Raw genomic sequence first — 24,104 nt, forward strand, 5'->3', positions numbered from 1 at the left:
GAGGAGGAGGAGGAGAAAAAAGCTTTATTTAAGGTTCGAGGATGCGAGCGTAGGGGCACGGTGGAATCAGCGTGCGGATGCCAGTGGGAGCGGCAGCCGACAGAAATCCAAGGATGGGGAGTCGCGCCTTGCTGTCAGTCAGGCGACGGCGGCGCATGCTGACGTCGAGGTCGAAATGGAGCAGGAAGACAGGGCCCAGGAATGGGCTTATTGACGTCGGCAACGATGAAGACCCACCGGAACATGCGCCGCAGGCCAAGGTCGAGAGTGAGGGACCGTGGACCATACGTGGCGACGGAGCCACGCGGAGCCAGGTGACATAGAAGCGCGGCCGGAAATGCGCCGTATCTCTCTCTCTCTCTCTCTCTCTCTCTCTCTCTATATATATATATATATATATATATATATATATATATATATATATATATATATATATATATATATATATCATAGGAAGTCAAAAAACGATTACACGAAGGACAGCATGCATATAGGAATTTACTTTTACTTATTAATGAAATTAAAGAAATGATAAAATAATTTGATGTTTAATTCATTACTAAGTACAAGTAACTTCTCCTATGCTGTCCTTCGTGCAATCGTTTGTTGGCTTCCCATTATCTCACTAATAAGCGTCGGGCCCCTCTGTTCGATTTCTTCTAGTTCATTACACAGTGAGGGTCTGGAATCCGGCAGCATTAATGCCTTCAGGGTAGCACGTGTTGGTTGATTGGCCAGTTACCTTCACCTAAAAGATTACCGTACACGTGACGCCTGCGGTAAAAATGATGTTCCATTTCCTCCGCCAAGGTATGGGAGTGGCGGCTGGCTTAGACTCGCAGGGTTAGTTCTAGTAGATAAACACAAATATCTCGGAAAGTGGAGGGGAAAACGGCGCCGCGGTAGGTGAGTTGGCAAGAGCATCGCACGCGTAATGCGAAGACGTGGGTTTGTATCCCACCTGCGGGCAGTTATTTTTTCATCCACTTTCATTGCCATTAACTTATAATTTCTTTAAATCAATTAACAAGTAGAAGTCTGGTAAAAGTAATTTCCCCTATCCTGTCCTTGGTTTCTTTGTTGCCTTCTTAGGATATGATTAATATTATATATATATATATATATATATATATATATATATATATATATATATATATATATATATATATATATATATATATATATATATATATATATATATATATATATATATATATAGGAATATGAATGTATGTGAAGGCGGCATGACGTCATCGCATTTCTCTCACATTTACCGCTAAGTCGCCCCTTGAATGTTTTCCTTTATCAGGCAATGGCAGCACACATCAAAGATGGCATCGTCCACTCTCCCTGTCAGGAATGCGAGATTCCTGAGTGCTCGCTTTTCACTTTCGTCAAGAACAACATGGAACCTTATGGAGAGAAGACAGCACTGGTAAGTGCACGCTGTTCGGAAAAACATCACGAAGCTAGGTGGAATTCTCGATTATGCTTTACGTACTGTCGAGTGCCCTTTATACCTGCAAAAAAATAAGAAGCAAAGGGGAAATATTATTGCAGTTTTCACTGAACGTGTTTAGCGGCCCGCTCCGCCAGAGCTAACTATACGCCAAGCCTGAGCCTCTGAGCAGAGGGACGCACTACCTGAAGGTTCTGCAGCGCCGAGTTTAATAGGTGTGGTCTACAAGAAATGTTGACAGTCACTTTAGCAAACGCTGAAGAAGTTGAAGGCGAAAGCCTGCGCGCTCACGAGACTTTCATTAAATTACCTTTACATTCCCATTCGGATGCGTTGTTTCTTCATATTACTCGTTTTCTCTTGTTCTCTTATTCGATCGCCTAGACATCGCCACTGGTTCTGCGTGGTTAATGGCGCGTTAGAACGCTCGTGTCAAATCTATGAAGACCATTAAAACAGATACGCAGGTTGGCTGAGTGAATTTTTTTTATTTAAGACTTTAATAGACGGGGGTAGCCACATATGGGCTTGCATATATGGTGCCTTCTATTTTCCTTTAGCGCAGGCATAATGAGAGGGAGAGGGAAAGGCAAATTAGACAAACACATAGCGCTAACTTTCAACGACAGATTTATTTCCAATTCTCGCAGGTGTACTTATACTCCATTAAAACGTCATAAGACCCGTGTTGATTGCTCGGCAAATATGAACAAAACTGGGAAGACCACACGCAGACACTTGTGTCGCCACACTGATTTTTCAGAAGTGTCTTCGTCCAACGCAAACAGAGGTAATCGCGCTCGTTTATTGATACAGAAACTGATGGCTTACTGGCGCATGCGCATGAATTTTGGTGCCATAACGCCAGACGGTCGTCGGATTTTTCGATCCATGAGCCATCTAAGATTTTCGCCTTAGTAAGGGTCATGTCAGTGTATCCGTTAGGTCATGAAATGCGCTAGGTTTGCTGAGGCGCGATAAAGTTATTCCATTCTGACTCTAGTAAATTTCCACCATTAGCCCTCCGCGACGGGTCAAAAACTTTCGGGCCACGCCCCCTCCGCCTGTCGCGCAACTTCAAAAAACCGCAAGGACTCACCCCGACAAAGTGACGTTTACGCACCAATCATGCATTATTATACATATACGGTGTGCCAGCTAACGTTACCCACGATGTTCAACAAGAATGATGATTTAGGAAACACGGTGCAACATACGATTTTAAAACCTACGGTGCTCGGTCGTCAGATCTCTGACGACCGTACCCCGTGGCTGATATTACTGTGTCGCGTACTCTGTTTTTTTTTAATATTCCTTTTCTTTTTCGTTGAACACCAAGCTAATGTTAGCTGGGGTACACGGTATTATCCCGAATAAAATTGTGTTTTTTTTTCTTTATTTGTCAGAAACTACGCTGTTCCGAAAGTGACATAATCGTTTGGCGTAGGAGTACCTCGGCATTGGCGCTTGTGGCGGCTGATGGTGCATTTATTGATGCGAAAGTGTCAAATTGCCCATTTAGCAAAATAGCCGGTGTCTGTAGCAGTGAAACGGCACCTAAACTCGCATTGCCATTGGCTGCAGTGCCACGTCACGCGCTGCGCCTCGGTGGAGCAGAGCGTACGAAACGAAACATCTGGTGCTTCGTTAGCGCGCCACGTGTTGCGTGAGCGGAGAGGGCATCGCCGCGAGGCCACGTCACCCTAGCTCTCGCTCTCAGCACAAGCGCTCCTCGGTCGAGCAGCATCATGTTATTTGAACCAAAATCCCACTGTCAAGCCCAGCGTGACAAAAGCGGTGACGTGAAAATCACAGCGGCTTACTCGGGAGCATCCGCATTAGATTCTATGGCAGTCGGGCAAGGGAGCATGACGTCACTGATCGAAGTGCACCGGCAATGTGCTATCTAGGAGGCGTTGGCCAAGCGTTTCAACGCGCTCGCTTGCCCGCAAGGAGTTCATAACTCGAAGGGCCGCTCAGCGGTGTTCAAATGGACATTAATGCTTTTGCATCCACAACTCATAAGAAGTGCTTAGGTGTGCTCGGATATTTTCTTCGTTACCTTCTATGATGGCTTGCCATAAGGCGCAATGTTTTATATGTGTTGTATGGATACACTGTAAGGGCTGTTGTGTTTTAAATCAACGAATGTTTCGTGGTATCTGCTGTGTACCCAGCGATATAGGTGTAGAACCGTAGCGAAACCTGGCTCTTAGAGGGATACGAGGGCATTTCTGTCGTAAGGCTAGACAAGTCCATATTAAGTGGTGGACATCTGCTTTTGTCACTCGAAGTGGACAGTTTGAACATGCTACACCTACTTGAAAGTGAGGCCATCTTCAAGTACAGGTAGCAGCCGGTGTAAAAACGCACTACTTACTCTGCCCTAGTAAGTAAGGTGACGGGGGAGGGAGCAGACCCGCGGTGGGGTATAAGAATATGTGTGTGCTGCTAGTCAGCAACAACGCGCTGAAGGTTGGCGCCAGGGTCTTGATTTCGTTGGCAGAGCGGGCAAAAGGGAACACCTACTGCTGCGCCAGCGCGCTAGGTGTCGCGTGAGGGGAGAGGGCATCGCCGCGTCGGTGGCATGCGGCGTTTGCGCGGCAGGCTGCTGCTGCTTGCTGGTTCGGGCAAACGTACGAAAAAATTATGGGCACAGGTTCGCTTACATTGAACCGTATTCCAGATTCACGCGATTCACGCATGGATCTGCCTTTCACGACGCAAGAGCTTGACGCGGCGCTCGCCCTCTGTAATCGGTCGTCGTCGCCTGGTCCGGATGACATATCTTACCGCATGCTATGTCACCTTGGTGAACGGGCACGAAGTGCACTCCTTCATATCTATAACGAGTCCTGGCAAGAGGGCAAAGTTCCTCAAGATTGGAAGCTCAGCCGCCTGGTACCGCTTCTTAAGCCTGGCAAGTCTCCCTTAGAGATTACTTCATACCGACCGATTGCGCTGGCAAGTTGCGTTGGGAAGGTAATGGAGCGAATGATCCTCGCCAGACTTGAGTGGTATCTTGAACATTACGAAATCTACCCGGACGCCATGGCTGGTTTTCGACGTCACCGATGTTCTATCGACAACGTTATCGATCTGGTAACCTATGTTCAACACCAAAAGGCGTGTAAGAGGTTATCTGTCGCAATGTTCTTAGATATAAAGGGAGCCTACGACACCGTTCTTCATGACGCCATACTTGAAGCATTGGAATCGGTGGGCCTAGGCGGTCCATTATATCGTTGGACTCGCAGTTATTTACATAGGCGGTCTCTATTTCTTAACACTGAAGCTGGCCCAACCTCGGAATATTATACGCACCATGGAGTTCCACAAGGTGGTGTCTTGAGTCCAACGCTTTTCAACCTTGTACTCATTGGTCTCGTGGAACGGCTTCCGAACACAGTTAAAATTTCAATGTATGCCGATGACATCTGCGTGTGGGCATCTGGTGTGACACGGCCGCAAGTACGCGCCAGGCTTCAAAAAGCTGCCACGTCAACATCGGCCTACTTAAATGAACAAGGCCTCAAGATCTCGCCAGAAAAATGCGCATTGGTCGCGTTTAGCCGGAAGCCAATGAGATTATACGATGTCTCTATCGACGGTCAAAACATTCCTTATGTCAGGACGCACCGATTCTTAGGAGTAATCATTGATCGCGACCTCTGCTGGAGTCCTCATGTGGCCTACCTAAAGAAGCGCCTGACGGATATCTCTAATGTGTTTAAGTTTCTTGGAGGAAATGTCTGGGGTACTTCAGTACATGCAATGATGCAACTGTACAGGACGCTCTTTCTTGGGTATTTGCGATACAGCTTGCCTTTGCTGACCAACACCTGCAGAAGTAATATCCGTACACTCGAAAGCGTCCAGGCCCAGGCGCTAAGAGTGTGTCTTGGATTGCCGCGGTGTTCATCAACGGCTGAAACCATTGCGATTGCACACGATTTCCCAGCCAAGACCCATATAGTCATGGAAGCACTCAGAGCACACGTAAGACACCTTGCTCGAGCCCCTGCCCATCATCTAGCCTCACTGCCAGAGGATCGACCACGCGCTTCCTTTTGTGAAACTGTCCTGCCCTATCGTGCATACCTTCCATCAGGTTATACAGCTCCAGCGAAAGTTCCGTTTCCACCATGGTGCTTGGCTCAAGCAAAGGTTCGACTTATCGTACCAGGCATACGAACAAAAGCCCAACTCTCGTCTCCAGCACTCAAGCAGCTTTCACTGCTCTTGCTGTACGAGACGTACAACGTACTGCGGCGGCGAGGAGACCATCGAACACGTGCTCTGCCACTGTCCTCAATACAGCGCGCACCGGCTGTCACTAGCGACCACGTTGGCACGCCTTGACGACAGGCCACTTTCAGAACAGTCAGTTTTGGAATGCCGACGTGAACTGTCGTCGCAGCAAAAGTCGGTCAAGGCTTTGTTGACTTTTCTACGTGACAGTGGCCTATTAGAAAGACTATAAGGACCCCACTTCATCCCTTTTCATATTTTTTTTTCTCACGCTTTTATTTTTGTCACGCTCTTCTTTCCGTCTTTACTTCCCCTTTCCCTTCCCCTAGTGCAGGGTAGCAAACCGGAGGTTTTAAGTCTGGTTAACCTCCCTGCCTTTCTCTCATTTGCATCTCTCTCTCTCTATGGGTTTTACGTGCCAAAACCACTTTCCGATTGTGAGGCCCGCCATAGTGGGGGACTTCGAACCACCTGGGGTTCTTCAACGTGCACTTGGCACAAAGGTCCTTGTTCGTACGTACGGAAGATGGTCCGACTACCGACCACTACATATGCCGAGGAGTTCCCCAAGGTGGGGTTCTAAGCCCTACTCTTTTCAACCTCGCACTTCTTGGGCTGGCCGAATCCCTACCGGAAACAGTGAGTGTCTCAATCTACGCTGACGACATCTGCATCTGGTCATCAGCGGTCACTCGTCTGCAGGTTCACGCAAGGCTGCAGAAAGCAGCAACACAGGCATCTCACTATCTTCACACACAAGGCCTTACCATCTCAACAGAAAAATGTGCGTTAGTCGCCTTTACACGAAAACCAATGTCTCGTTATCCAGTATGCATTAATGGCCAGCCTATCTCCTACAAGAAAAACCATCGGTTTTTGGGTGTCATTGTGGACCGGGACCTCTCTTGGAGTCCTCATGTTGCCCACTTGAAGAAGAAGCTCACATCTATTGTTCATGTCTTCAAGTTTATCGCCGGGAAAACATGGGGATCGTCAGTGGGCTCCATGCTACAGTTATATCGAGCACTTTTTATCGGATTGCTACGTTATAGTTCTCCCGTGCTTGCTAAAACATGCAAGTCAAATCTTCGAGAACTACAGAGCGTGCAAGCACAGGCACTACGTGTTTGCCTAGGACTTCCGCGGAGCGCCTCAACAGCAGGAACCATTATAATGGCTCGAGACCATCCGATCACGACTTACATTAGCATCGACACGCTTAGGGCCCATGTTCGTCATGTTTCACGCATGCAATCAAGCTCTCTTGCCTGCCTGCCAGAACGACGACCACAGGCGTCCTTCTCCAACGAGGTCAGCATCCATCGTGCCTGTCTACCATCGGGCTTCACACCCTCAGCACGTTCAACCTCAGCTTTGTGGTGTTTAAAACAACCTCAAGTGTGTCTCACGGTTCCAGGGATAAGAAAGAAGACCGACCTGCCTACCTTGGCCCTAAAGCAAGCAGCTCTGGATTGTTTGAACACTTTCTACTTTGACCGAGTCCACATATATACGGATGGCTCTTCCACTCAGACCAGCTCCACCGGCGCAGTGGTTATACCATCACGATCAATTAGCGCCCGATACAAGATTTCTCACATGACAACATCGACCGGATCGGAGCTTGTTGCCCTCCGAGCTGCCGTTGATTACATTAACAACCAACCCGCTAATCGGTGGGCAATATTCTGCGATTCGAAGGCGGCCTTACAATGTCTTCTGTCATCTCTTCGTCGCGGGTCGTGTGAACAACTAGTGTCGGAGATACGAGAAATGCACCATCGTATGATAGCGAAAGGACACGACGTCGTGTTTCAGTGGCTGCCTGGCCCATTGCGGTATCTCCGGCAACGACCTCGCTGACGAAGCTGCTAGGAAAGCACACGAAGGAGCAACCCTTGTTTCTGTACCTTTATCGCGGACCGACGCAGCCCAACACCTAAGCAAGGTAGCACACCGTATGACATTAGAGGATTGGCACACACCTGAATTCACCCAAGAACGATTGCATTCCCTCGACCCCTCTATGCAACTGCGGCTGTTACCAGGGCTTCTGCGAAATGAGGAAACAATTCTGTGCCGCTTACGCTTGGGCGTCGCATTCACCAATGCATATACGTTTTTGATTGGAATGACTGATAGCGCCGACTGTAATGCCTGCGGTGCCGAGGAAACTATAGAACATCTACTGTGCTACTGCCCATCTTTTCAAAACGAAAGACATGACCTCTGCACAGCTCTCAATCAGCTAGATAGAACACCGTTCACCTTGAAGAATATCTTGGGACCATGGCCTCGCATATCGCAGCTACAAAAGGCCACAAAAGCTCTGCTGCGATATTTGAAGGCTACTGGATTGAATCAGCGTCTGTGATCTGGACTGAGTGACCGAACGATATACCCAGTAGACTTTCTTTTCTTCTTTTAATCTTTCCGTCCCCTTTTCCCTTTCCCCAGTGTAGGGTAGCCAACCGGGCTCAGTCCTGGTTAACCTCCCTATCTTTCCTTTATCATTTGCTCTCTCTCTCTCTCTCTCTCTCTCTCCAAATCTAAGCACACGGGTATTTTTCGCCGCCTTCGAAATGCGGCAGCCGTTGCCGGATTCGAACCCGCGACCTCGTGCTTAGCAGCCCAACATGACAGCCACTAAGCAACCTCTGCGGGTTGTGCAGACGTACCGCTATGGTACATTACTCGCAGCGCAAAACTCGAAGGAACGCTCAGCGCCGTTCAATTGGACATCAATGCTTTCGCATTGCAACTCATAAGTGCTTAGGTGCCCTAGTTTTTTTTTTTTACGTGCTAGCTAGCTGGGGTTCAAATTTATACCTCATAAACTCCTCGCGGGAACGCATCTCGCCCTGGAGAAAGGGAAGTGAGGGGAAAGTGGTCGGTTAGAGATGTGCGAAGGGATCTGTTGTTGCCCATCTGCACATTTGCAGCATATGCGCGTTGAAGCGCTTGCTATATGCAGTGGCTACATTATACAAGGTATGCACCGGCGTATGGCGATTGTAATATAGGGCCCCGTGACTCTGGCGCCGTTTTCCAGTGAATTTCTGCCGACAGGAGACTTCAACGTTAGCGCCAATATGACCAGTGTGCTCGAATCAGTGTGAGTGAGCTACCGTGCATGGAGTTGGCACCTAGACCCTTCGCGCATTTTTACCTTTTTCACTGCCATTGTCTTGGGCAGGACTTTTTTTTTTTAGATACGCGCCGTGGTTGCTCAGACGCTATGATGTTGGGCTGCTGAGCACGAGGTCGCGGGATCGAATCCCGGCCCTGGCGGCTGCATTTCGATGGGGGCGAAATGCGAAAACACCCGTGTACTTCGATTTAGGTGCACGTTACAGAACCCCAGATGGTCGAAATTTCCGGAGTCCTCCACTACGGCGTGCCTCATAATCAGAAAGTGGTTTTGGCACGTAAAACACCATAATTAAAGTTTTTGTTAATTTTTAAGGATAGCGAGTGCAGTAAGGCGCTCTTTTTGATCGTTTTCAGTTTGTCGCAGTTTCTTCTATTCCCACAACTGAAATTGCACTAAACTGAAAGGTAATTTGATTCGTCGCGCCTTAAATGGCTGTTGATTCCTGTCGCTAAAAATGGTAACTGAGTGCGAGCATATAGGACCGAAAAAGATGAAGTAAGGACGTACGCAAAGGAGAATAAAGGGGTGGGGGGTTACCAATTTAACACTCATCGTTAAACCGATTGGTCAACAACTGAGTATTCGTAAGTAACTTTTATATCATGCAGTGTGCCTTTATACGTATATGTTAACGCAAGAATGACAGCGCGGCACATTAAACAAAGAGAATCGTCCGATGGCACACCAATGAAGCGCATTTTCAACGTCATAACATCATATCTGGATCGAGGCAATGGAAGAATCAAGAAATTCTTGCCTCTTTTACAGTCAAACTTAGGAATAATACATTTGCCTCTGCCTGGGCCTGCTCACTTGGCACAAAAATGCTCTTAAAGTTACCAAAAAAGCTTTTCAAAAGTTTTTCTTTGCATTCATCTCTCATATTTGCTGTAATTTCTAAATTTTGTATCCTATTAATCTTTTTGGCACTCAAATTCTCTTGGACATGGCCTTCTATACTTCGGTGGCTGATACAGGGCTGTGTACAAGCTCAGAGCTCAACTTAATACATGTGCATTTGTATGTTCGGCATCGACGTTTTGGAGCGCAACACACTGCGCAGGTTACGGCATCGTGTCGTGCGTGTTTTAAAAGCGGCGTACTTATGCAGATCGACGGCAAGAAGCGACAGTCGTTCCGCGACGTACTGTCTACGTGTTGTCGGTTTGCGGAGGGTTTCAGGCGGCACGGTGTACACACCGGAGACAGCGTGCTGGCACTGATCCCAAACACCGTCGACGCCCTGATAGGCGCATGGGCGCTCATCTTCAGCGGCATCACGGTCGTCTTCCCAAACACCCAGCGAACCGATGGTGAGTGTACGCATATTTTTCACCCCCACCGCCCCCGCACCCGCCCCGCCAGTGCGATGTATGGTCCTCGCTCCCCGCTTGCCATGGATCTTAGTCTGTTTGCGACATGGTAGGCACACGCTTTTTGGGCAGTGGTGGCCGCGTGCCGGAGCCCTGTGTAGTATCTCTGAACTCAGTTAAATTATCAGCGACACCTGCCCCAGTGCATCGTCGGACAGAGCACCGGTTTCCGAGATTTTATCGAAAAGGTGTTGTTGTATATAGGCAATGCTTAGATAATAGACCAAATTATCGAACGTTCGAAGGATGTCGATGTAGCCGTCGGAATTTGCATTGATGAAACGGCACTGCGTCTCAGGTACTTGATGACTGAATCTTATGTTCCAAAAAGTAGCAAAAATTGGGCATTAGGGACTAAGCATTGTTCTATGGTGGGTAAAGACACGGACGAGCAAACAGGAGACAAAAGATATTTCTTAGCGGGTCGCCCTCTCTTTCGCTTTAACATGGAAGGTCCATTCACTGCGAAGGAAGTCCACGTAGGGTTCAGGTTCGTTATATTAAGCGTCTGCATGAGTTAGTGGAGGAGTGAAGCGTTATTCTTATATACAAAAAAAAAAAACCGGCAGAAGCCTTCCCATGATGACTGCCGACGTTAAGGCGATCAGCATCGAAGCAATGTAACGACACACCGCGTTGCCGCCGCCGACACGCGTCATGTATCAGGCGTGTACTCCAGCCGGGCTCCACTCTTGCGCGTCCGTAGCAGCGCAGCTGCGAAGTCCGCACATTGGCACGCCTCTGAATATGTATGACTCAGGTTCGATTCTGCTAAGAATCGGAGAAATTTAAAAAAAAGTTCTGTTTTGTTGCAGCGCAGGCACAACTGTGCACACACAGGAAGGCACATTAGACAACACACAGCGCTAACTTGCAACAGGTTTCAAAGCGAAGCTTTCTTTGTCTACAATTCCATGGTTCCACCTTGGTCGGTCTGTGGGTCGCTGGTCGAATTCTCGCCGAGTAAATTCAATCTTATTCAGTAAGAAAAAAAAAACAAGCACGTCCGACGGCGGGATTCGATACAATAACCACACATAAACGCACGTGTGTGTGTGTGTGTGTGTGTGTATGTGTGTGTGTATGTATGTGTGTGTGTGTGTGTGTGTGTGTGTATTTGCGCCCTGCAATTGTCAAATTTTGAGGAATAATTCACTCAAGACCATAAAACCTGGTGATGGCACTTTTGGCGTTCGTGCTAATATAGCACCTACCTAGCATACCAAAGAATATATATGGGACATCGCGCAACGGCGAGAACGACGGCAAAAATTCTCCTGGAGTATTCATTTAATTGCTATCGCAATAAAAAAAAGGGAGGGGGGGGGGAGTATGAACATCACCGCATCGTCAATGTTGCGGCATAGAAAGGAAAGTAACTGTTCCCACGCTCTCGTTTATGCCAGAATTGGCAGCGGTAAATTCAATAAATATAGGAAATATTCACTAACTTCTCTGCCACGGTGAATTTTGAAAACCGGAATACGGTATTGTGGTTTCGATTTCTCCAAAACAGCATCTGAGAAAAGCTAAGAGCACGGGCCTTGTGGTTGTTAAAAAGGAACCTCAATGATGTTTCGCTTTGACCAATCTATTGCGCATGACAATGGAGAATTGAAACATCGACATTGGTACTGTCGCAAATGAAGGATCCTTTGATATTAAGGAAACACTTCGAAGCGGTACTAATGCCAGTCTGTGAGATGGTCCTATGTAAGCAAACCTTAAAACGCAGTTTATTGCAGGGGCGACAACTGGCGTACATGCTTGGAAGGTAGTTTTTGAGGATTGTAAAGAGATCGCTTAGAATGGGGCTCATATTACTGAGTGCGCATGGATAAAATTAAAGTTTTACGCGTGGAGCTCGCTGATTGGTTTTCACTTTTAAGTAAGTCTATGAGGTCGAGTTCACCTGCCTTCTTGAGGGCGTCAGTAACTTGTGCGAGGTATCTTTATTCGGATAGAGAACATCGCAGGTCACCGCAGCTACAAATTAGTTAGCTTTGTCTGAGCAAATGCGTTTAAATCAAATGGACGGACTATATAAAGAATGCTGGCTTGGCAGTATCTTGTATGACAGCTGTCAAAATGCAGGTATTGGTGTATATCCGTTAGTTCGCTGTGAAATTTAGTCGTGACTATTGTTGCAGAAAGTTGTGACATCAAAAAAGTTTATTGAGATGACCCAGTAGGAGTTCGAGAAAGATGCGCTTGGGACGGACATTATAGTGCCTGGAGCGGCCAGTCGCGCGGCAATTTTGCGTGTATTCGCGGGGTTCTTTCAAGGTCGCAAAAACACTTTTATGTAGCGCGTATTGAGCAACACTAAGCTGTGTCGGGAGTTTTTCATGTTGCTTTACAATTTTCTCATTGACCCTTTTACTTGAATTATAATATATGAGACGTTTATTAATTAATTAAGACTAATTGTCTAATTATAAGGAATGCAAAAAAAATAATCTGAGTATCTTGAAGCGATGGCATACGAGATTACCCTGGTTCTGTCCAGCTACGTGGCATGTGCTTATTTTTTAAATCTTGGTGCATGATGGTTGGGACACCTTGTATAGTACAGCCCATAACTCTTAACGTCGACTGTATACCAAGGATAAAGTCTCGTCCTTCTAACTTACACGTTTGACATCGCTGGATTAACCTCTTTAATATCGAGGACTGCTATGAGAGGTGTGCCGTTGTAGATATGCAGAAAAAATATATAAAAATACTTCACTTCTTCACCCAGATGAACTTCAGCACCAAATCGAAGACTGTGGCGCAACATACGTTCTTACACATTCCACACGCCTCAATACAGTACGGAACATCGACAAACACGGCAAGATCAGGGTAATTGTCTTTTTTTTCCTTAACTCTTTACTCAGGTACAGATGGCAGAAATTACCGGAGCACGATAGGAATAAAACATTAAAATGCCGTTGTAAATCAATGTAATCATTTGCTGCTCTCGGCTGTGTTTCTCCTTCCCTTGGCATCCATTCTATGTATATTAGAATAGTTCAACGGTTACATGTGCATTACGTGACCTGCCCAGTTCCACTTTTGCGTCTTATCTGCATGGGATATCATAACTGTGTCTACTCGCTGCTGCCATTCCTTTCTACCGAGTGTTCTAGCAAACTTTTTCAATTTTTTTTAATTGCCTGGGACAGGTAGGACAACTTTAGTCCGAGAGCTGGTCTACTCGTAGAGGCGGCCATTACTTGCACAAAAAAATTAAAATGCATAATCGGCTAATTAAAGAAATATCTAATCAAGTTTCAATCAATCTAATCAATCAATCCAATCTAATCTAATCTAATCAATCTAATCAATCAATCTAATCAACCTTGTGGCACATATTGCAATTTACAAATTCTCGCCGGGGAGTTCACATGACAGATCCACTTGCAACGAATTCTCAGGATGACACCAGTTTCGAGATATTTATTCCCTAACTTTGCTGAGAAATGCATAAACAACATTTTGTTAAGGAAGTGGAGCGACAGTGCATTTTTGCCCCAAATTTGACGGCTGATATAATCTCGACCGGGTGAGGTGGCTCTTCACCGCAGGAATCAGGAAACGACGACGAAGACGGGCATTTTGATGGCGAAAAAAAGCATAAAAGATTGTATTCACTTCATTAATAGATGGATGTGGCTCTCATCTGAGTCTCGAGCGGTTCTTATTAACACGGGGGCCAATACGGCCTTAAATAACCCTGGCGGCCCTGTGGTCGTCGCCGTCTTCTTCCGGAGCCTGTGGAAGTGGTAGTGCTTTCGCCGTCCATCCTTTGTATCAGCTTGTGTCGACCGGGGTGACGCCGTCTTGCACTTCGGTTTGTCTTTCTTCGTCGCCCCTTTTATGTCAGTTTGTGGAGAGCAAGGGGGGGGGGGCTTTCTTGTCCTTTGTTTTGTCCTGCTTCGTCTCCCCTTTTGTATCAGCTCGTGTGAAAAGGGTAACGCCGTTTCGGAGAACAGGGCAATTATGTTGACATGGGGGAGCCCGTTTGAATGCTTCTCACACTTGACAGGTCGATCATAACACGGCACATATCTCGTAAATGATGTCACCCACACAATTCTTTTGAAGTGGATATGCCTTGTAGTCTCACCCGCTAGAATTTGTTAATTGCAATATGTACCATAATGGAATTAGCTAAAACTTAATTCGTGGAGTTTTGTTAATTAGTCTATCATGCATATTAATTTTGTTTGGAAGTAAGGTCCGCCTATTCGAGTAGACCACCTCATGCACTAAAATTGCGCTATTTGCCACAGGCAATCTTTAAAAAAATTGAAAGTATTCGCTGAAACACCCTGTGTGTCTGAACCTTACGCCCATCATTTTCCATTTCGTTACTTAGCTTTCTTTCAATATTCTTCTTTATCGATCATGTTCGTCCACTTTTATTTCCCTTACTGTTTCGACATGCCCATTAAAATAACAGTTAACTATGCTTTCCATGGCTTCATTGTACGTTTGCTTCGTATGGTTGTAAACATTCTTTAATAGGAATTTTTCCACTTGTGAGGAATGGAATTATGGTAGCGATGGAGTCCGCTAGATGTTCTTTTTTAAATATTTCTTTTTCTCGACGCTTTAGCTAAGCACTGTTTCTACGACTGTTGTTATCTTTACTGAATAAAACCTCTTTTCGTAATCTACGAAGGTCCCGTAATAAGAGTACCAGTGACGTAGACCAGAAGTTGGGACGCCCACTCGAAATAACGCCACCTGGGAAATATCCGGGATATAAACCAAGCAAATTACGACAGGAGTTTACCCCAAGCGGGTTCCGCTTTCGTCGTGCCCAGCCACAATCTTGAAATTTTGCTGTCAGGTGGTGTGGCCCGACCCACAAGTTTTGAGCCGTCTCTTTACAGGTGGTGTTCTTGACGGACCGGGCAGATGGCTGCGTCTCTATCCTGGACTTCTTCGGCCTTCCGTGTGCCGATCTGGAAGCCCTGCCTCTTGGCGACACCAGAGAAGCTGTGGCCGCCATAGGCTACACGTCAGGCTCCACAGGAGCCCCCAAGGGCGTGGTACTCACGCACTACAGCATCGTTGCCAGCATCTGCACATTCAGGTGCCGTCTCGCTAAGCAAGTGCATGTTCCGCATGCATAAATGCAAGAATGGGTGAATCTTATTAGGACGACACCTTTGGAGTATTCTGACGTAAGCTCACACAGGAGTACCGGTATCTGCCGGCCCAGCCTTTCAGCATTATACCATGTCATCTATTTTAATGGGAACATATCTTTTAAAACTATAATTTAAGCGATGCCATCACGTTTTATTCACTATTCAGTATTTCAGCACGGCGGACACCTGATGCTCGAAAATCTGTCGCAGTCCGTTCGCTAATTACCGAAGATTGGTTAATCTCTTCTAGCTTGTTGCTGCGATTTCGCGACATACCAAATCTGAACTCATAAATCCGGATGGGACACTTAAGCAAGAGAAATACTGATTTTAACATCCCGTGAGGTCAACCAGCTAAAAACGGGTCAGCGTGTCTACTTCTCTGACTCAGAAAAAAAGGCCTTGCGCATGATGCTTCCAACGAAGGTGAACGCTCCAAGAGATTCATGCGGCTGCATCCATTCACGTGCTTAAGTTGAAGTCGCCATCTCCTTACCCACTCATTTTACACATTGCCATTAAATGCGAGACGTCTGAGTTCGTTCAGTGCGAAAACATGCGAAAAGCATTGTTTTGTGCAGCATGCCTGTTTCAGTTCTCTTTGAACGAGCCTACAAATCTCGCCGGGGTAGCAAATGGTGTGAGAGTAATTTTGCATGTTCTTACTTCGCATAAAAGTCTGATGCAGATTGGTCAGGGAAATTATTCAGGCTGGCCAGATATGCGCACAATCGGCCACGCGCGTTAGTGTCCCGTCAGTAACGCTGGCGAATAAGAAGATAAGTTATCTTAGCAGGTGTTAGGTTTTACATGCGTACATAGATACATGCATAAGCCTCGTATCTATCCTGTGACTGCGCAAGTGCACCCACTCCGCTTTCTTACAAACTATTCCCTAAACTCTAGTTGTAAGTGAGCGTTTGTCCTGTCCACATGGTTCCTTCCCGCCCTTGTTCCGCTCAATGACACAACGTGATGCACCAACTGTTCCAACAGCCAACAATTCCATCCAGTATGTAACCCTGCATTGGGGAAGGGTTAAGGGAAGACAGAAATATTTTTAAAAATTAGGGCAGAAACTCTACACTGGGGAATTGTCATTTAAAATAAATTATGGGATTTTACGGGCCAAAACCACGATCTGATTATGAGGCACGCCGTTGTGGAGGACTCCGGAAATTTGGATCACCTGGGGTTCTTTAACGTGCACCTAAATGTAAGTGCACGGGTGTTTTCGCATTTCGCCCCGTCGAAATGCGGCCACCGTGGCTCCTGCTTAGCAGCACAACACCATAGCCACTTAGCAACCACGGCGGTTGGAACTGTAGTATAGTGCGTAGCATTCTTTGCACACATTACTTAGGAAGCCTATACTCTACCTCTGAATACTGCGTCCACTCTGACGATCTCTTCAGTAAACTCGTTCTTACCACCAATTTCGCGTTTGGTAAATGAAATAGATGTTGTTGTAAAGCTTTTTTTTCTCGCCTAATTTGCCCGCCGACACGCTCGCCGGCATTCCATCGCGTGCTCTACAGAAGCTTCTGCCTGTTGTTGCAGACGCAATTCTCTGATTACTTGCGTTTCCCGCGCGTTCCCCGCCCATGCTCTCACCTGCGTTCTAACTGCACCTCGGTAAGGCAAACCGAAACACGCCAAGCGTCTCAGCGCGCTCGATTGCCCGCGAGAAATTCGTAAGAGTGTTCTATGCCGTCTGTTAATGCATGCGTCCGTGGCCTAATGGTTTCAATATCGGGCTTCTGTTACTAGACGTCGCGTGTTCGAATCCTGCCGTCGGACAATTTTAATGGTGTTTATTTAATTATTCATAAAACAGTACCTATTTAAAATGATGAGCTTCCAAAGTCACAAAGCCGTTTGAAGCCAGAAGCACTAAGTTTGGGCAAATATATGTACACCGATGGTAATACTTACCACTCCCATGCTGGCTGACAAAATATCGCGACGGATGTTCGTGCGCCCACAAGTATGTGGCGGTAAGCGTACAGAGGCTTGTGTGTTCACAGAGATTCACCTGCTCAAGCCTAGATGACTCAATGGCTCCTGGGACACGAAACTGAACGATCGAAGCAGAAAATGACCCCGGCGCCTAGCCAAAGAATGCTACGCATGAAAAGAAAGTCATAGAGAGAAAACACGTACACGCACGCATAATATAACGCGGGAGCGTCAGAGTCGTTTAACTAGGTCGCTTGACCGGATGAATCTGAGTAGCGCCTTCGTCGCCTTCTGGTGTGAAGATCGTATCAGCCGGCATTCCAAGATCGTCTGCTCAGAAAGCGACCGGTCGCTGGGGCTACACTCTTTATGAGCATAATTGTTGGAGATGAACTGTTCAGAAAATAAAAATGCCGGCAGTGCCGGCAGAAAGAAGGTTTTCTCTTCTTCTTTCTTTAATTAGACAATTAAAAATTATGTAAAACCAAGTTCTATAAATCACCTGGCCTAGATCTTCAAACTATAATTTAGTCAATCAATGCTGTCGCCATCAAATATTAGAGACGCTTGTACTGGCTGGAGATGCAGAAATACACTCCATATTTTAAAGTAATGTTTCAAGTTTCTTCAAAGGTTTTGATATTTTTTGTAAGTTCTCTGCAATTGAAACGTCTTTATTCATGGTCATAATTTGAGATATACCTCTAACTTCGTGGTGTATCATACGTTATACGCGACAAATTTAGCTCATAATATCACAAAGAAGGATGTCTTCAGAAAAACTAGGTTTTATTAGGCATATTTGGCCTTGCTAAACAATGTCTTTTCTCATTAAAACAAATTCTTGCAGTAAGAGCTTACTGTGTGTTTTATTGGAATTTAAAGGTAATAAGAAAAAGGAAAATAAAAGTGGAAGAAAGGATGACGATGGTATAGACCAGGGGTCGAATTCACAAAGCTTTTCTTTCATAAGCTCTCTTTCATATTTAGCGGTCGCCTTCGCTAATATGTCCAGCGCCACGATTGGCTGGAATTTTCTCTTGCGAATAATTCTATCCTGGGAGCTTGCTGTAAATAAGAGCCCCGAATTTCCGGCGTTCTTAGGGGGCAGCCATCTTTTGCTGGGTACTGCGGGAACTGACGGATAGAACGAAAGGACAACCGCATCGACGCTCAGCCTTGTTCATACCGCATCCTTGCCACCAGTGCTCGCTCATCGCGGCTTTGTCGTCGACTGCGCGCCGTCACGAAACCTGCAGGCCCAGCATGGGTTGCGCCACTCTACTACTAGAGATGGTGCCGCATACGGCTGCGCCGGAAGGGCTGGCTGCCGGGTACTTGCTCTAATCGCATGCGCGGGAGTATAGTGCCACCCGCACACGCAGGGCGGCGGAATGCCTGGACGACAAAGACGTGTCCATCATCCCAGGGCACCTGTCGTTGATCAGCTCTTCTCGCACCGCCCTCACGTGCCTGTGCCTCGGAGCCACCACCGTGATAGGACAGCCCGAGCAGTCGGTGGACTGGCTCATCTCCGCCTTCAACCAACACAAGGTCCGGCCGTTGTTTCTTTCTGTACTACCGACCGAAAACGTATACGCAGCACGGATTTGCCCGATTACCGGCTTGTTTAGGGCGCGGAGCCCACACTCTAAATTTGGCAGCTATTGTAAAATTGCCCATTTCCGCACTATTACACATAACCAACGCAAATAACCAACAGCGAAAGATGGCCTCGGTTGGCTACTACCTTCGGGCAAGTGTACGTGACGCTGTGCAGCGCGCCTTCACCCTCACCTGTCTTTGCCCCCCCCCCCCTCTGCCCTTAAGGTCAACGGTAATTTGCGCTGAATAATGTGATTTGACGCCTAAGAATTACATCGATAGCAGTAAGATTTACATGAGTGAACAAGAGGCCCGCGGATGTGGCCTCGGAACATTTTTATACCCCCGATGCCGAACGAAAAATAACCGGGGCCAGAATTCACAAAGCTTTTTGTTCCTATGAATTCTTCGTCATTGACTGCTGGCCGTGTTTGGGTTCATAAGGATGGGCTAGCATCTGCTGCACACTAAGAAAAAAAAGAGTACCGCTTACTCTTTTCGGAGAGTCTGGACTCGCCACGTATACGACACACTTTGTGGGAGACACCCGAACTCTCTTTCGGCAGAGAGTCCCGAGACTATCTGTGCTCGATACAAGGTGGTTACGTGACTCCGCACACAATAGTCATGCACACTCTCTTGTAGTAGTCTCCTAACCTTCTCAACAGGGTTACACGACTACTGCTGAGGGAGTCCCGTTAACTATTCTGCATGAGTCAGACGAGTCAAGATAAAGGGTCACATGACCACTGCTCAAGGATTCGGGCAACTAGTCGTGATGAGTCTGACGACTCCAGCAGTGTGTGTCAAGTTACCCTTAGTGTGTGGTGCAGGACTCTTGCAAATAGAGTAAAATAACTAATCCATGTAAGTCGTTTGACTCTCGGATGGCAGTGTCGAGCCGCTTTTCAAAATGTGTCACCAACTTTTGCTGTAAGTACACACGACTACGGCTAGTTCTCAAGATGACTACTGTGAAAAGACAACGTATAAGAACCCATAGCAAACTTGCCAAAAAGGACGTGGCAGGTTAGCAACAATAAGTTAACATTTCATCACCCTTTGTTGTCTTCTGGAAAATTCAAATGTATTAGTCAGCACAGAATCACCATGAAAGCAAGACAGTTCTCATTACTATTAAACTGGAATCAATAGCCAACCAAGCAAAACAGCCTTAAATAAACATCCAATATGTAGCCTGCAGGTGCATATGCATGACACTGCAATGCAACTCAGAACCATAATGAGACCCCAAAATATTAGGTAACTCATGTAGAAGTTCAATTAAGCACTGCACAAGTCTCTAATGTCAAAACATTTATAAGTCAAACCTATTTCACTGTTCTTCGAGACGTGTTTTTATTTAGAACTTACGATTTAACATATTAAGCAAGTAAGCTACACATAACAAATAAAAAAGGCCGCACTTATGTACAAAGGAGACCCAGATAATCAAGTGCAATAAACAACATTCCAACTTAGATTACATAATCTATGCGTTACACTATGCTTGCTGAAAACAACTGGTCGGCAATTGATAATCCAATCTAACAGTAAGAACAGCTGTCTTACCTTATGGTACTCTTGTTGGCACTTTTCCCCCACAACTTGTGCGTGTTAGTGGCAGTTGAAAATTGATCTGAAAAATACCACATTAAAAAGTTGTGCATCAATTTTATTCTGTCATACAACGTGCAACAGTGTATAAAAGCTTCACAACAGATATTACAAAAATAAATACAGCAAAATTTATACTAATTGTTTATTTATGTTGACAAACATACTTTTGCAAGACGAAGTATAATAGCTGACACAGACAATTTCACAGATTGCAATACCCACTAATACAAAACCTGCCATATTGCAAACACGCTGACAAAATATGTAGCACAGGTAGCTGTATTTTGTTACGGCAAAGATTGCACATGAATAATGAGGACAAGGGAGGAAGCAGAACACATAAACAAACTATACCCAGCTGCATGCATGCAGCTGTAGCAATACACATGGTGCACCAATGTCCAAAAGAAAGAGGAAGATGTGAGGAAGGCTTCTTTTACTCATCACAAGCTATCCTGTAAGAGCAGATTATGCACTGGCTGTAATCTACCCTCAGCACACACGTAAATAAGTTACATTAGGTGCCACATTTACATATCACTCATACAATGTTCTTGTGATTGTCCTTATTCAGATTTTTAACTTGGAAAGCATGACTGAGTAACATAAAGCCTCCCTACGGCTTGGCACATATACAGAAAGAAGTGTTTCTGTAAACACTGGAAGTCATGGAAGGATGACTGACACATACCTCTTTTAATTCTTTTGTCTTTATGATTATCTACCACAGTAGTCTTTTGTAGAGTGAAACACATCCAGATAATACACTGTGGGCAACAAAGTGTGAATACCTGTTCTTGATTTCTACCTTTCTCTGGTGTCCCGTTAAGGTAAGATTGGTGCAAAAAATTGTCTTCTCAATGTATGCGTTCCCACAAAACAAAACAGGAGCAGATGATAAGCCACACTAATGGTGCGTGAAATAAAACATCTGTTCTTAACTTACCACTGCCATTCCAATCTGGTGCGATTTTCTGCTTTGTTGTGCACTCTAGCACAGGTGCTACGCAGTTCACTTGGTGCCCAAAGCAACTCTCACACCATAGCAGGATGTCAATATTGTTTTTCAAATTCTAAGCGAAACTCTGGTTATGGGGGACAATTGCAAACTTAGTTTTGCTTTGTATCTTCATAATGTTGTAGAGCAAGGTAGAAAGCAACAGATATTTATAATTTGGGTTGCCACTGTGCATTGCATGGATATGTTTCAATGAATGATAAAACTACGTGGTAGATAAACATATGAAAAATAAGAGAATTAAGCTCGAAGTCTACCATATCAGTAACTGGGAATATTATGTGTAATTGAAATTTTGTAATTCCCATTGATGAAGAAACACTTTTGACAATATGTGCCAAGGCAACTAAGTCACTCATGCTCACAAAGGAAACAAAATAAAAACAAGCAAGATTGCAAGAAGTTCCAACTTGCAACCTAAAGTGAGACACCTCACATGACTGACTTATGTATTTACTGAGCATAAATTACATCTAGCGCATAATCTGCTTGTACAAGATGACGAAAAATGAGTTACTGCTGCTTTCTCTCTGGGGAATTTGGCTCTTCTGAACACATGCACATTGTGTGGCACAGCTGCGTGGATGTAGCTGGGCACAGCTGTTATTCAGCATCAGTCTGTTTTTATGGACCTGTACTATTATCGTTGTAATTTATAATTAGCGAATAGCCTAACTATTGGGTTGATCAGCTCCATTTTAAACAAAACATACTGACAGATTTCCCTGTTTATCGCTAACAAAGAGATGGGTACATCATTTCAGATTTCAAGAAACAGCTCTGGAACAGAACAAATGCTGAAGACCGAAAATCTACAACGACCAGTACCTTTTTGATTAAATGCCATGTAATAGCTCTTTCTGCAATGAATACCATTATTATCAAAAATTGTAGCCTGAAAAAATAATTGGCAAATATTTACAAAAGCGACAGGGATTAGAACTGCACGTTAATTTCAAATGTCTTCTTAAACAAGATCACAATATTTGAAGTTTCATTAACTTCAGCAAAACGCTGACATCCCATTATTGAAGCTAGTCAGTGCTGAAGGTATTGTTAGCTTGTAGGAGTCCTCAGACTGGCAGCTCTGAAATATTTGTCACCATACTTGGTGGAACATGCTTTGCTCTTTCAGATATTACTTTGCCAAAAAGCCTTCTGTAAGCCTTGTGTGACAATTCTGTGTGGAAGACAAATCTATTTGATCATTACTTTTTGGGTATATGTATCTCAGAACTGGTGCTAGTCCGAGTTCTTACAAAGTAGACGTTATGGAGTACTGTAATTTTAATGCCTGCCACTGCTATAAATTTCTGGTAGTGAAAATTGTCGCAATTTCATGAAGCAGCTATGTTCAATAATTAGTGGCAGTCACCGCTGAAACACTCAGTACAAAACACAACATAAATACATGGAGTCAAAATATAAATGTCCAACAAGGTCACGTCTCAAGTCTACATTTCACAGAGCTGTCTTTTTTTCTCTTAGTGTGCCAATACCAATCGCACATTCACAAACATTTTAGTATTGCACTTCTGGTAAATGCAGGAAAATTCACCGTCTTTAACAGAAGCCCTTGGGAAGACAGCCCAGAATCACTTCGACAAGAGGACTTGCCTTAAGCTTTGCATCGCTATGTTGTAGGTCACTGTAGCAACGGGAACGTTTTGCTGATTGAATATTACTCGAAATATTTTTATTATTTGTACTAGAGGTTTGAAAAGAGACCCAATTGTAGAGTGCTTCATGCAGATTTCATAGATTCCATTAGCTTCTGTTTAGCTGCTTCTTGAGTTATGTCCTACACAACAGCAAAATATAGTCATATTTGCAGGCACTTTCTTGTGTATTAAATTTTCACAAAAAGCAGTGTGCTGCAGTTAACTCAACTCCCTGTAGACTGCAAGGTGCCGATATCTATTCAAACAGCACGTAAAGTTACTAGAAGTATGCAAGATTAGTAGGCAGGCAGGCCTGCATACTAATCTTGCATACCTCTCATGTACTCTGAAAAAAAATTATTGAGAATACTTCAATAATTTTTTCACACAATAGCATGAGAATGAGCTTGTGCACTTATAATTGTCCTACACAAATTAAATTTCGCGTACATACTCTTCAAGATAAGCAGAACACCAATATCTAATTGAAATTGCAATCTGCAAAAATTATTTAAAGTGGCCTAATATTTTTTGCATAGTTCCAGAAATTGTACAAGCTGTTTGGATAGGTATCGCCACTTTGCGGTATACAACTAGCTAAATAAGATACAGCATGAAACTATTTGTGAAACTTTTATAAACAAGTGCCCATAAAAATATATTGCCACCATGTAGGACATAACTAAAGAACACCAGCTACACAAAAACCAATGACAATTCAAATCTACATAAAACTCCCTATGAATGGCCGTACATTCAAATTTCTAGCACAAATAATTTAAAAAGTTGTTTCGAGGAGCATTTCCCCTTAAGTGGGTGTCAGTGTTTCTACCAAAGGGTTACAAAATACCTTGAGG

General features: G+C 45.0%; 1 protein-coding gene across 1 annotated transcript in view; it reads left to right on the forward strand.

The window, feature by feature from the left end:
* LOC142590393 (uncharacterized) overlaps nt 1-24,104 on the forward strand; it is a 103,646-nt gene that overhangs the window by 43,868 nt on the left and 35,674 nt on the right. The window contains exons 2-6 of the mRNA XM_075702481.1: nt 1,310-1,435; nt 9,976-10,177; nt 12,981-13,084; nt 15,124-15,326; nt 18,729-18,897. Of these exons, the coding sequence (XP_075558596.1) occupies nt 1,313-1,435; nt 9,976-10,177; nt 12,981-13,084; nt 15,124-15,326; nt 18,729-18,897 (801 nt within the window). The 5' untranslated portion in view covers nt 1,310-1,312. The remainder of the gene's footprint in view (nt 1-1,309; nt 1,436-9,975; nt 10,178-12,980; nt 13,085-15,123; nt 15,327-18,728; nt 18,898-24,104) is intronic.

Source organism: Dermacentor variabilis, chromosome 1 (genome assembly GCF_050947875.1).
Source record: "Dermacentor variabilis isolate Ectoservices chromosome 1, ASM5094787v1, whole genome shotgun sequence".
NCBI lineage: Eukaryota > Metazoa > Arthropoda > Arachnida > Ixodida > Ixodidae > Dermacentor > Dermacentor variabilis.